The 14,471-nt window shown below is 47.5% G+C and overlaps 2 protein-coding genes across 7 annotated transcripts in view; both read right to left on the bottom strand.

Moving 5' to 3' along the window:
* Window positions 1–9,884, bottom strand: part of htt (huntingtin) — a 30,721-nt gene extending 20,837 nt beyond the window's left edge. For 3 of the 5 annotated variants that reach the window (XM_067249699.1, XM_067249700.1, XM_067249701.1), the window contains exons 1-14: window positions 9,556–9,884; window positions 8,177–8,260; window positions 5,814–5,934; window positions 5,591–5,650; window positions 5,056–5,135; window positions 4,637–4,917; window positions 4,256–4,434; window positions 3,888–4,092; window positions 3,573–3,620; window positions 3,357–3,434; window positions 2,882–3,243; window positions 1,284–1,410; window positions 1,065–1,180; window positions 844–955 (exon numbers count right to left, since the gene is read on the bottom strand). In XM_067249699.1, coding sequence (XP_067105800.1) covers window positions 844–955; window positions 1,065–1,180; window positions 1,284–1,410; window positions 2,882–3,243; window positions 3,357–3,434; window positions 3,573–3,620; window positions 3,888–4,092; window positions 4,256–4,434; window positions 4,637–4,917; window positions 5,056–5,135; window positions 5,591–5,650; window positions 5,814–5,934; window positions 8,177–8,260; window positions 9,556–9,653 — 1,951 coding nt within the window. In that variant the 5' untranslated portion in view covers window positions 9,654–9,884. Of the gene's footprint in view, window positions 1–843; window positions 956–1,064; window positions 1,181–1,283; window positions 1,411–2,148; window positions 2,335–2,881; window positions 3,244–3,356; window positions 3,435–3,572; window positions 3,621–3,887; window positions 4,093–4,255; window positions 4,435–4,636; window positions 4,918–5,055; window positions 5,136–5,590; window positions 5,651–5,813; window positions 5,935–8,176; window positions 8,261–9,555 lie in introns of all 5 variants that reach the window. The other 2 variants (XM_067249698.1, XM_067249702.1) reach the window with 2 other exon arrangements.
* Window positions 9,885–10,404: 520 nt separating this feature from the next.
* Window positions 10,405–14,471, bottom strand: part of grk4 (G protein-coupled receptor kinase 4) — a 29,810-nt gene continuing 25,743 nt past the window's right edge. For both annotated transcript variants that reach the window (XM_067251117.1, XM_067251116.1), the window contains exon 16: window positions 10,405–14,015. Coding sequence is in view for 1 of the 2 variants with exons in the window: in XM_067251116.1 (XP_067107217.1) it covers window positions 13,959–14,015 (57 nt within the window). In the remaining variant the exon portion in view is untranslated. The remainder of the gene's footprint in view (window positions 14,016–14,471) is intronic.

Here is a 14,471-nt window from a genome sequence, read left to right as displayed (position 1 = left end):
CACACCACACACAGGTCAGATCCACGGGTCACACACACACACACAGGTCAGATCCACGGGTCACACACCACACACAGGTCAGATCCACGGGTCACACACACACACACACACACAGGTCAGATCCACGGGTCACACACACACACACACACAGGTCAGATCCACGGGTCACACACACACACACAGGTCAGATCCACGGGTCACACACACACACACACCACACACAGGTCAGATCCACGGGTCACACACACACACACCACACACAGGTCAGATCCACGGGTCACACACACACACACACACACACACACACAGGTCAGATCCACGGGTCACACACCACACACAGGTCAGATCCACGGGTCACACACACACCACACACAGGTCAGATCCACGGGTCACACACACACACACAGGTCAGATCCACGGGTCACACACACACACACACACCACACACAGGTCAGATCCACGGGTCACACACACACACACCACACACAGGTCAGATCCACGGGTCACACACACACACACACACAGGTCAGATCCACGGGTCACACACCACACACAGGTCAGATCCACGGGTCACACACCACACACAGGTCAGATCCACGGGTCACACACACACACACCACACACAGGTCAGATCCACGGGTCACACACACACACACCACACACAGGTCAGATCCACGGGTCACAAACACACACACACACACACAGGTCAGATCCACGGGTCACACACCACACACAGGTCAGATCCACGGGTCACACACACACACACACACAGGTCAGATCCACGGGTCACACACACACTCTGGCGGTCCACAGGACCGGAGGTGGTGGTCAGAGCTCCCTCACCGTTCTTCTGTCCAGTCAGGAGGAAGGAGGCGGCGAGCAGCCGAGTGCAGTGCACCAGTGGCTCCGCCCCCTGGTCTGTGTAGTGGCCAATGGGGCCCTTGATTCTCGACGGCTGAGAAAGGAGGAGGCACGGACAAAAGAGTGAGTGAGCGCGCGATGGGGCGAGCGTGCGATGGGGCAAGCGTGCGATGGGGCGAGCGTGCGATGGGGCGAGCACCTACCTTGTGGTCTGGCTCGGGCTCCAGCGCCTCCTCGGCGGGGGGGAAGTGGTCCACGCTGCTGTCAGACGCCTGCCTGTTGTGACCTCTGCCCTCCAGCAGGTGGGGCTTACTCAGAGCTGGGGGAGGGGGGAAGACAACAGTAAAGCACAACAACAACAACAACAACAACAACAACTTCTTCTTAGCGTTGGTTGTTGTTAAGGGGTGGGAGGGGCGTACCCAGGGCAGACTGGGAGAAGGGCTGTGTGTGTTCCTCCAGGGAGGAAGGGCCGGTCCCCTCCTCTTCCTCGTCCTGCAGCGTTCCAATCTGCATCCCTGAGTACTGGCTCTCACTGCCATCCAGGACCTGGGGAGGGCACGCACACACACACACACACACACACACACACCACCTTCAAACCTCTACTGTCACAAAGAAGCGATATGCATATGCATGAACAGCAGGGGATCATCCGTACGGACTGAGACTGGAGCCCAGCCCGACACTTCAGTATCAGAGGGCTGTCTCTCCTCTGTGTCACCAGACATGACCCTGGCCAGCTCCCACTCCCCTTCCCCGGGGGGGGGCCATGCTGCCGGGTGAGGGGCTGACAGACAGGTACGTCCGGGGTACCAGCCAAGTAGGTTTAGCGGCCTGTCAAGCGCACCAATAAACAAGCGCCATGCTTGTCCTCGTTCCCTGGGTTCAAAGGACGAGGAGACGGGATTGGTCAGGAGAGAGGGAGGGTCGACCGCAGTATGTTTAGGGGTTGAGAGCGATCCTGCGATCATCCCTGATCTCCAGAGATCCACAGAGATCTCTGTTGCCCCCGGACAGGCTGAGGCGGGGGGGGGGGGGGGGGGTTAGGTTTAGCTGACAGACCTTCGCATCGGTGACGTTACGAGAAGGTCGGGGGCAGTCACGTGCACGGGTCAGTTCAAAGGTCAAGCTGACAGACGGGCGAACGAAACAGCGGGGGTAAAAAAATTGTGGGGGGGGTTTGGGGGGGGGGCGGTTCATGGCAAAGCACGCAGGCAGGCAAGCCCCACCCCTCCCCCGCCGAGAAAAACAAAACAGAAACAAAAAGACATCCAATCAGCTGACCTTGTCGCTGCCGCTAGCGGAGGAGGAGACGACAGAGCAGCAGGAGGAGGAGGAGGAGGAGGAGACGGCCGACGTGGAGGAGGAGGAGCCGGCTGAGGACGTGTCGCTGTCGCTGTCGTCCGGCCCCTCGGTGGAAGTAGGAGAGATCGGAGACCGCAGGGTCGCCCGTGGCGACGGCAAACGAGACTGCGACGGAGCGCGTGAAGGGGGAGGGAACTGGGAGTTAGAAGGGGGGTGGGGGGGGGGGGGGGGGGAGGTCGGGGCAGACCACAGTAAAAAGGATTTCGTCCAATCGGGACGTTTGTCTCCACGTTAGTTCCGACTGGGACCGGACGACACCCCAGACTCAAGCCCCAAACTACTGTCATGGAGCCCACAGCAGCCGTGCTGATCCAGCCATGCTGGCTCCACAATGAGGAGCACGTGAGGAACACTCAACCACCCAGAACTGGCCGATATGGAGACAAGTAACTATGGCCTCTGAACCCAACACCAAGAGGTGTGGCACTGGGACAACCCTGTGCTCAGCAGGACTCCCTCTTGATAACCTTCATGCCACAGGGCTAGACTACAGCCCTGTCCTCAGGTGTCATGTAAAGGCCACTGACAGGACTCGGCATCGCTCACTCGTTCAACTGATCAAGTACAGTGCTGTGCCAAAAAAAAGTATTAGGCACAGTACCGTACATTCTACAAAATCCTCGTTCGCACCGACACACCCACACACTCTCACCAGCTCTGCAACATCGGAGGGTGTGACGGCAGAGTCGGGTCCTTCTGTGGTGGTCTGGGAGGAGTCGCTGGGCGGGAGAGAGCGGTCGTTAGGACCCAGCGGAGCGTCCAGCGGTCCGTCGGGCGTGGCGTTCTCCGGCGTGGTGTAGTCGGCCGTCTCCGGGGTGGCGTTGGCCCCGCCGCTGGAGCTCCGGCTCAGCATGTCCTCCTCGTTGGGCGACTCCGGAGTCTCCGCCCCCTCTCCCAGAGCCCCGCCCCCTTGCTCGGAGGAGGCGCTGAGGTCGACGGAGTCGCCGGGCTGCAGTGCATGCTGGGAGGAGCGCGGCTGTTCCGTGATGATGTCTACCTGGGCAGTCCCCTCAGCTGTGGGGCGGAAACACACAGTTAACGACAATCGACATAAACATGCCTGGTTTAGTAACTGTGGTAAAGGTTTGTTTTTAAGTTGGGCGGGGGGGGGGTGTCCCATCTCTAACCTGAGAATGCTCCGGCCGTGCCCTCCGCCCTCTCAGGGTCCTCCTCTAAGCCCTCCTCCTCCCCTGACAGCAGCTTGCCTGGAAAAGGGGGAAGGGAAGGTCATAGGGTTTCTCACTGTTGTACAACTCTGTTGTAATCTACTGAAAGAAACGTGATTACCTGACCACATGAGTAGGGAAAGAGGGGAAAAAAGAGAGAGAGAAAGAGAGAATCACCTTTCTGTTTCCTGAGGACGAGTGGACTGCAGGAAGACCCTCCCCCAGCTGGACACGACAGGAAACAGGAAATAGAAACAGGAAGTGAAGAGGGGAGAAAGCAGCGAAGCCCCACAGACCCGAGGGAAACCCTCCAGATTCACACAGGACGATCCAGGAAATCAGTTAGTGGAACGGAGAATGAGGAAAAGTTAATAGGACGGGAGAAGTATTCAAAAGACCAATCAGAAACCTAACAGCAAACCGGGCCTGTCGAACCAGCTTACAGTGACCAACGGCAACGCTCCGAAAGCCGGACTTGAAAAGGGTGGTTACCGATGAACTCGAGGATGCTCCCGGAGCGCCCGCGGCTCTCGGCGTCCTGGCGGAACACGCTGGCGTGCGGCATGCTGCCGGCCGTGATGAGCATGTGCAGGAGCTCGGGGGGCGTGGTCCTGAACACCTGCTGCAGCAGCTCCAGAGCGGCCGTGACCACATTGTGGTCCCTGTGCTGTGTGTAGTGGAGGGTCAGCTCGTACACCTGCCACACACACACACACACACACACACTTAGCGACACACAGGACCAGTTGCATACAAGACGGCAAATATCCCAATGACTAGACATACGTGTTCTTATATACTTGCTTGAACACCTGGCAAGCAAACACACACACACACACACACACGACACACACACTTGCCTGCAGCAGCTGCTCTGGTGTGGGCTGGATGTCGGCCTCCTTCCTCATGAGCCCGAAGCTGCCCTTGAGGCTGCTGGTGTTGACCTGCTGCTGGAGCAGGGGCATCAGGTAGCGCAGGGTCAACAGCACCCCCAGGATCACGTGGTTGGCCCGCTCCTCATCCACAGGCACCAGCAGGCCTGGACGCAGTTTGTGCTCAACTGTGACAACAGGCCGAGCAGTGTGTGTGTGTGCGTGTGTGGATGTGTGTGTCTGTGAGTGTATACGTGTATGCACTTTTTGTGCGTGTTTCGCGTGTGTATTTTACAGTCAACCAAGGGCTGTGTGTGTGCGTCTGTGTATCTGCGTGGAGTATGTGTGAGTGTGTGGTGTGTGTCTCACCCAGCAGCACATTGAGCAGCCAGGTGTAGAAGTAGGTGGCGCGGCGGGAGTGCTGGCACACGCTGACGGCAGAGCTGGCTGCCGTGCGCCGGATGGTGGGCGAGCTGGACTTGAGGTTGGCCACCAACGACTTCAGCAGCACCTTGACCTCGCCGTCGTTGGCGAAGTGGCCGAGGGCTCCCAGGATCTTGGGGACGGCGGCCGCCAGCGTCTCCTGCACGGTCTCCTCCTGCCGCTTGGTGATCCTGGTCAGACACGGCAACAGGTTCACCAGGTAGGGTCTGGGGAGGGAGGGAGGGATTGAAAGACCAAAAATAACAAGATATTAGATGCATGAGAGCTGAAGATTCAAACTCTGAACACTTAACTGAAATGCTCTCCCAGGTGTGTGTGTGTGTGTGTGTGTGTGCACGTCCTACCTGCATTTCTGTGGCCTGATGAGGTGAGCGAGCTCAGCGAACCTCCAGAGGGCCGCCCTCAGGCTCCGGGAGGCACCATTCTACACACACACACACACACACACACACACACACACACACACACCTTCATCATCACCACCAATACCATATTCACAACCATCATTTATTGTACCATCCTTGTACCCACAATACCATCGCCCCCAACTCATCAGTCTTAAGGGTACAACAGGTATGTCTTTTATAAGTAAAAGAAAGAGAACAAATGAAAGGTTTTGTGAACAATAAACATGATGCGTAAGCTAATGATAACCTCTGACAGTTGTGTGCCAGTGGAACATTAAGTTGTCATTTTTGGAGCGTGCAGCTACTTTCCAGCCAATCATGTTCCACCCATCCGCCTTCAGCGAGGCGGGCCTTCCTCCTTGGTTCATTTTGTGAAACCACTGTCAATCAAACTTGAGCTGGAGGAAAGCAGGGAATTTCAGACAAGAATTGGGGGCAATTTTTCTCTCATTTGACAAAACAGCCAGTGTACCTTTTTAATCTCTTTGTACAGTTCCAGCTGCAGCCGAGGAAGGTTGGAGTCCATCAACGCCTGGAGGGGAGAGAAACGACCGGAACATTTACCACATCGCTGGGTTTCATCCAGAAAGTAAAGAGAAACAAATGAAGGAAGACAGGTTCTCTGTCGGTTTGACTGACAGACAGGAGGTTAAAGAGGAGCGAGCGGACACGGAGGTTGGGGGCGGGGTCCTCACTTTGATGATTTTGTTCAGGCACTCGTCGGCCACCATACGGACGTCCGACTCGCGGTCGTCGCTGCACAGCAGGAACATCTCCATGGCAATGCCCAGCAGCTTCTGGAACTCCGGAGACGTTCTGATCCCAGGACCATAGGAACAAAGAGGGGGTGGGGGCCCAGTCATTACACACACACACATTCTCTAGCAGTACATGCCACAGTAACTGTCAACCTTACATGAATAGCCTATGGCTATGAATAATATCAGTATGATGAATGTGGTTCAGCATAGTGTAACACAGGCCTCGCAGGCATTGACTGTTTCTGTGAAGGTAGTGTTAGGATCATCGTTTGCATTCTGCACCTGCTATCGGCTGACATTTCTAGAATAAATGAGGACTTGACAAGATAACAGAAACACGTGGGTTATCTCGTAGTTGAGAGGAAAGTGCTGTTCTGCTTCTGCTTGACGCCAAGACTCGTCAAGCCATTGCAATGCAGTTACAAGCACAGTCTTCACAATTATAGCTAAGCCCTCATTAATGACTGTGCCACAGCTTACTTTGCGACAACAGGCCTTGCTAATCTGGAACATCCTATTGTGTGTGTGTGTGCAGGGCTCCAGACTAACTTGTTGCCTTGGTTGCACTGGTTCGCCTAACTTTTTTATTTAGGTGCACCAGCACAGAATTTAGGTGCACCCAAATTTTTCCTTGCGTCGCCACAATTTCAAGGTCACCTTTTTATCACGCTCCATATACATTCATATATATTATGTAAATGATCTTAAACAAGAATAAGGTGTGGGTAAATATTTTTTTTATTTGATATATATATATATATATATAACAAAATCATTTAAGTGCTTCACTGAGCTAACAAACTAAAACATTTTAAGCAAAATAAAACATTTCAAAATAGAAAGTGCTACAGTTTAAAAGTGCTTCCCTGAACTGAGACCTAACATTTCATGGCTCAAAGTCTTATAGCGGGTCCCACCTTGCTGTCCCATGCCCTTCAGATGGCCAACACCTGTAATTTGGCCTTCTTGCCCTATGGCCTTGGCTAAATCATCTTGCCACACTCTCCCTAGCATCAAAATCCTAGCTCCATGGGTTAGCTCCATGGCCCAGCTTCGTAACTCAGGGGTCCGCAATTCATTTTTACAAGGGGCCACATGAGAAACCTGAAATGTGTTGGAGGGCCTCATCAATTTGCTCACTATTCATTTTCTCCCATTGTAAAAAGCAGTAAAGTATATATTTTGATTAGCTGCTACTGGTTATCAGAAGAATAGGGATATTCTGTAAATATTTATATAAATATTTTAGATTTTGGTGTAGGTCAAATAGGAAAGATTATAGAAGTAATAAACAGTATAAACAACAACAACAGTGTTTCATTTTATTTGTAACCAGTTAATCTTCACAAACACTGAAAGGTTGTTTTGCAGTATGTTAAAGACGTGGAATTGATCAACTTTATACAAAAAGCAATACATTTTTTCAGTTCATTTTGTTCTGTGAGAGAAATCCACTGGGCTTTAACAAGTGCATCGAAATCTGTCTGAATGTCTGAGGTGGATATGCGAAGGACAGCTGACAGGTAATGATCAGGGTCTGCAGTTCAACTAGCAAATCATCAGCCCGCGCCCACTGAATCAGTCAAGTTCTTATTATGTCTGCGTTAGTTTTTTTTCATCACAGCTTTCACTTTGACCTCAGTACACAGATACTTAGAAGTCCATGTCTTGTTAAAAGTTAATCAGTGGCAAAGTTTTTCATTTTCGAGGGCTAACCAACAGCTAACTCTCCTGTCGGTGAGGTTGCGCAAGCGCACATATGTAAATCGCCTGATCACTGTAGTCTTTCAGGACTACATATACTACCGCTCAACACATTTATTTATTTTACATTTTTGATTTACCTCACGTGGTCCGGATTGAGACAGCCTGTGGCCAGTTATGGCCCGCAGGACATACAATGCCCAGGTCTGCTAAACTGACTCTCTGGTCCTCAGGTCCTAATTTCAATCACACAGCACGGAGCTACAGGAATATCTGGACCACAGCCAATCAGAGGCAAAGACCCACCCCATCTCTGTCTCTGATTGGTTTAGACCACGATATGATCCAACCATGAGAGTCAGTTCCGTCTTAGGATAACAAACGCTTCGTTTGTGGAGAGACAGCGGATGCAAGGAGGTTAGGTGCACCGGTGCGACCTAGGAAAAAATGTAGTCGCACCCGTACACATTTTGGTCCAAATTGGTCGCACTCTAGAGCCCTGGTGTGTGTGTGTGTGTGTAATTCACTGGTCCCTATTACACACTCTCTGATGACTGACCCGTTTGTGTGTGTGTGTGTGTGGTAGGGCCTACCTCAGAGACTGAGCCACAATGTTCTCACATATGGTCAGGCAATGTGTGACCCTGTCCTTCTTGGTGGTGGCCAGCTCCTTCTTCCTGCAGAAGAAAAATACAGGCATTTATATTTGATATGATACATTATATGGTGCATGGGTTGGGGTTATAAAGGAAGAATACACAGGAGGTGTACAGGAAGACGGAAGGGAATAATGACTTTATAGAAGCAGGGAACAACAATAAATGTCTAATTACTCTGCTTTCGAAAACACCATTTGTGTGGACATTGGCTGTCAGTGTGAGAAGGCATCTCTGGGGTCGTTTGGATAACAGCGTAACCCCGGACACAAACATTTACATTTACATTTAGTCATTTAGCAGACGCTCTTATCCAGAGCGACTTACAGTAAGTACAGGGACATTCCCCCGAGGCAAGTAGGGTTAAGTGCCTTGCCCAAGGACACAACGTCAGTTGGCATGACCGGGAATCGAACTGGCAACCTTCGGATTACTAGCCCGATTGGACATGGATGCTGAGGTGATGACCCTGCCTCATCTTCTACCTTGTACACCTGGACCAGCCAATGGAAACAAGGACATGTAGCTGCAACCAAAGGCTGAGCCAATAAACCTTGCTGGGTTGAACAGAGGAGAAAGCAGGTGTGTGTGTGTGTGTGTGTGTGTGTGTGTGTGTGTGTGTGTGTGTGTGTGTGTGTGTGTGTGTGTGTGTGTGTGTGTTTGTGCCCTAGCCTGAAGAAATCACCAGCTGAAAGGACCTTGCTTATTAAACACTGTGCGAACACTTATCCAGATAATTCAAGTACTTTTCTACTACAATTTCTAGTAGTATAATGTATAATGTAGCATAATGTTGAGATGAACAGGCTAAACCGTCATTAAAAGGTTATCTAGTGCTGTCAACAATCATTCATGCATCTCTAATTTGGGCTCGTCTTTTCGGGCTTGTGGTGCTAACTTGTCTTGTTGCCTTAATCCTTACAAATATTATAAAAGCAGATGCGTTGTACTGTAAAAATGTTTTCCCCAATAGCTAAACAAATACTTTAGCTACTCAATGGGGCTTTGATTAGCTTCTCTCTGTTTTGACAGGTGCATGTGTTTTAACATGACAGGGGTGCATTACTAGAAAGGCAGTAGCAGCATCCTGGCTGGATGACATGCTTGTATAGTTAGCTAACTTGCAAGCTAAACATCCTTCTACGTTCTGTCTTGATTTTACGAGCATCTCTTGTCTCGCTCTCGAAAGGTAGCTAGCTGTCAGCAAGCTAGCAGGCTTGCGTTAGCTAACTAACCATCCATATTGACTGATCGCTAGCATGTTTACCATGAACATTTTGCACACACAACTATCGAAGGCAATAACATAGACTTACTGTTTTTGGACAAGCTCTTCGGCTGTTGGGGGGCCCTGTTGTTGCTGGAATGACTTGAGAGACTCAAAGGCCTTCATTAGCTTCTCCATGGTGGCCATTTTAATGGCAGTAGCTAGCTTAGCAGGCTAATATTTACAAATTGAGCTAGCACAATCGACTACGGGGGCAAAACAGCGAACGCACGGGGAAGCAAGCAGTGCGTAGCTGGACGAGCGTGTAGGCGCTGCTCGCGACAGCTACGACCGCCTATCCACCTTCCCTTTTACTACACTATATTTCGTATTTCTTCACAACATTGACTGTAAATGGACGGGTCGTTGATTGACATACCAGCCTACGATAAAAAACCATCCCTAATGTGCCCCGACAATCTCACAAGGAAGGAAGTGGCAGCAGTGGCAGCAGTGGCAGCTTGAGAAGGGTGGAGCAAACGGGTGACCAGTAGCCAATCATACAAATACAATGTTTTGACTGACAGTACATCGGCAAATAAGCCTACGCGAAAGTGTTTTGTCTGCAACAATTGGTTGTCAAGAGCAGCTTTTTTTTATTGAGCATCAAAGGGGCGGAATTTCTGCGCGATCAGATTGGTAAATCATCTGCAGCACGGTTTGCCTGCCCGTCCCCGTATCCAGTTTGGAATGATGGTTTTAAAACGGTGTATATCGTTGCAATCAACCCGGTGCCTTACTGGTTGAATCATGTTATTGCAGAGTGTGTCTAGGGGGATGACGTCGTGCATGAAATACTGGAAAAACACCTGCATGACAGACACATGCAAACACACCCACGGGTTCTCTCTCACACACTCACACACATAATTCAAAGAACTTTCCGGAACATAATATGTGATTTGTATTTATTTATTAAACTGCAAACATTAATCAGATGTACTTGTAATCGGTCATAAAAATTATATATAGAACAAAAGAGTCGGGGAGTCAAGTTTGTTTTTTATACAAACGGCAGTGTATTATTTCATAATTACAAATGTCAGATATGGTACAACACCCAGTGATACAACTTGTACAAGAATTACATTGACTGCAGTGGTTGAACAACATGACTGTACATAAAAAAAATAAAAATTAAAAAAAATGAAATAGGAAAATGAAATAAAAAACAGCCTAATAAGTCACCCGGTCACCTTGAGTTGCTAAAGGTCTCTTCATCTACCAGATACGGTATGGTTAGATGTGAAGACCGTGTAAGTCAAGAAACCTGAAGTTTATAACCAAGACATGCTTGAGTCAAACATAAGTATTTCTTTAAAACAGGCATTACAATGCACTTGGTGCGGACATTCAAAACTGTTTGAGCTGTAAGTTCCTCTTCAGCCGCATTTAGGACCTCTCAGAAATGGAAGGGTAGAGAGGGGAAAAACCAAAGCAAAACAAACGTGAGTAATTGGCACATAAACTGTATGTTGGTAAAAGGTCTTCAGTTAAAATGTCACATCATAAAAATAACAATAAAAATATCATTTTTTTATTTGATGTCATGGTTGGCATTGTCGGCAACAAGGTACATCAAGACAGTTGCTATTGTCATTGTTAGAACACTCTATAGTGCAATGATACTAAACATCTGTTTACTGCTATAATGGCAAACCTTTCCCGGAGTGTGTGACAGTGTGTGTGCATGTCTGTGTGTGAGTGCATGTGCGTTTGTAGGCGGGTTGCCACTTTTAAAGAGCTTCCAGCTTTAGAAGTCCATCATGTACATGGTCTTTGAGGCTATAAGAACAAGACTAGACATAACGAGAGGAAGTGGCTTCGTAACGGCCTGCAAGTAACACTGAAGAAAAGGAAGTAGAGAAACACCAAGCCATTGACCAGAGCAAGCTTAGCTACTATTTCACCCCCCTAATGTGGCTAAAGAACGTGCTGTAGAGGGGGCATCTATTAGAGCGTAGCAGGCTTTCCACCATGTGAGGGCAAACGGGAACCAGAGAAAAATCTGCGTACTGTGAGATATACAATGACTGGGTACATATGGATAAAAGTGATGTAGGATCCTACTGACATATGACTATTTGAGGACGGCAAAAAAAAGCTAATTCTATCTTCAGTTTGGATTATTTACCCAGATTCTGATTGATTGTTTACATCGAAGAGCAGTGGTCCATCATTGACGGCATTACAAAAGGATGACCAAAATTCTGGAGTACAGCACTGTGTCATGAAAGTCAAACCTCAAATTGATAACCAGATTGTCCATTAAAGGGTTCAACGGGGTCATGGTGACAGTATGATTTGCACGCATAACAAGAAGAAACAGATTCAACGTAAGTATTTCACAGCATTAAAAAGTAGGGTTACACTGGTGACTAGTATTCTCTGGAAAGAAAAAAAGACAACAAAAACCAAAAACAAAGATGGATGACGAAAGTTGACCTTAGTGACACTTGTGACACGGTGACTAAATGTACAGGTCACCGCCATAACAGGATGAAGTGGAAGGGATGTTTCCTATAGCATGACAAAAGCACACATAAACACGTGACCCTGTGAGTCTTTAGATTTCCTGTACATTGGGGATCATATATACTGTATATTATATATTGTTAGAATTTTTTTTCCACACATACACATCTCAAGTCATTCCTATGAGAAGAGCAAGAGGGACAAACAAGACATGGTAGAGTCAATGATTCAAGTCCGTATGCAAGTTTCTCTTCCTTAGTCAGTGTCAGTCTGCCACTTTCAACTAGGGAAAGCCACTGACAATGCAGACAGGACATGTAGTTAAAACCATACCATGGGCTGCCAGAGTTAAAACATTAAAATAAAGAAGTATTGAAGTGAATGAGGGAACTGCCTTGGCGTTATTGACAGATGGTACTTTGCGACGGGTGACAAAGAAATCCTGAAACATAATTCAGATCCATCGTTTTATCCGATGAAAGTCGTTGTTGCATGTTCTGATTCAAGCTATTTTGTCTTCAAGAGGAAGCCAGTCTGAATTGAAATGTCAGTTTCTGATACTGTATATCAAGTTCATCGTCATTTTTATCTTCATCGCTTAAGGCCGCCAATTTACTCTACACACTCCTATCTTCTTTCTTTTTTGCTTCCTTTCTCTTTCTGAAAATGTGGAATGTTGATTGCAAGTGATGAGGCATTTCAGGTAATGAGCGCTTTCAACTATAACGTCATGTGTTCACACCAAGCAAACAATGTTGTTGAAATGTGAAATAGTGAGTTCAATCAAAGAAGATTGGAGAAGGATGTATTGCGATAGGAAAGAAAACCTTCTCCTGAGTGAAGGATGCAGGAGACTTTCCTCATGGTGCTTTCCCAGTGGATACACAATCCCATTTGGAATGAAGCACTGGATTCTGAGAACGCTCTCTGAGTGTCTGAGCTTAACAGAGACTAGTGGATTCTAGGAATGACAATGATACAAAGTCTATTCCATATCTAGCCTACTTTAAATATCCCTTTGTGAGTGAAAAATATATCTAATTTAATTTGGATTCTCGGAGACCTTTTATAGTATTCTTCCTTTTTCACTTGCCAAATATGAGATTGATTCGAGTATAGATTCAATATATAAAATTAATCAATTATGTCACTGCTGGATAGTAACAAGTATTAATAAAATGGCTGTCACTCGCCCTTACTCCATTTAACAACACCAATAGTAGGCAAACCAGTCCAATCCAGAATGTTTACAGGGCACCAAGAAAGGAACAGAAATTACTGTGGGACCCAATTCCAAATCAAACCAGAGACCCTTATACACTGGCCTAGCACACTTAGAGTGAAGGGCAACTTAGCAGACTTCACAATATTGTGACAGAGCAGACAACTTCTATTTTGTGCAATGCTTTGTACACTTGTGCAGTCTTCATTAATATGGACAGGGTCTTTGGAGTTTAGGTGGAAGGGTTTGGTTTGGAACTGGGTGTACATGACATAATGATATTAGAATCTGACGCTGGGAAAAAGCACTTGACATAAAAAAGAAAAGAAAGGGGCTTTATGCTACATCGAGAAAATCAAAATACTAGCTTTACTGTGCTTCTTAAAAAAAACTAGAAAAAAAAGACAAAAAAAAGCAATCCTCAATACTCGTTTTCCATACTCATTCTAAAGAAAAGAAAAAATACATGTTATGTATGCATTCAAGTGGTACTTATATGGCTTTTTTGTACAATACAACCTTTAGTGAAAATATACATCTAGACATAATTCAAGTACAAATGTACAAAATCTTTAAACTCATACTTTTTCTTTTAATTATAATACACTTTTAATACATCTCATAAATACAGGTCAACATTCATCGAGTTCGTAAGATCTGCGCTCTTGATGGGCGGCGACTGTTGCCGTGGGGCGGAGGGGTGGGACGGGGTGTTGGTGAGGGGGAGGGGTGAGATGGGGGAAGGGGGGAGTGGTTTAGAGGTGAGCGGGATCATCTGTCTCTTCCTCGCTGTAGCCACTTTTAAAGCAGACCTGGAAACAGCCAGAACATACGGTTATAAGTGCTGCTCTGTGACCTTTTGCATCTCACCAACTAACTCCGGATCAGGGACATGTTATTTTATTCAAAGACACATTATGTTATACCTATTTCCCAACTGGTCTAGGATCAGACAAATGGGAATCAAGACATTTAAGAGAGGTATAGTAGAAGCCCCTTATTGAAATACCAAACAAACAGTGTCTGTGTGTGTGTTTTGCCCATACACTAGGACTAAATGTAAGTTGACAGTTAGTATTTTACTGAAGTATAGCACTCAGAGATTGTCTCTGAGTGCATTGTAAATATAATGTATTATTATTATTGTCAATATTGTAGTAACTTCACAAGCCAAAAAGACATTCAATCAAAACCAGGCTCCAAAAATCTCAGGTATCAAGCTCTTCCAAGATGGCAAACAACAAAATCAATAAAATGACAACTTTTTA

The sequence above is a fragment of the Osmerus mordax genome, chromosome 14, assembly GCF_038355195.1.
Source record: "Osmerus mordax isolate fOsmMor3 chromosome 14, fOsmMor3.pri, whole genome shotgun sequence".
NCBI lineage: Eukaryota > Metazoa > Chordata > Actinopteri > Osmeriformes > Osmeridae > Osmerus > Osmerus mordax.
This window is presented reverse-complemented; position numbering and strand designations above follow the sequence as displayed.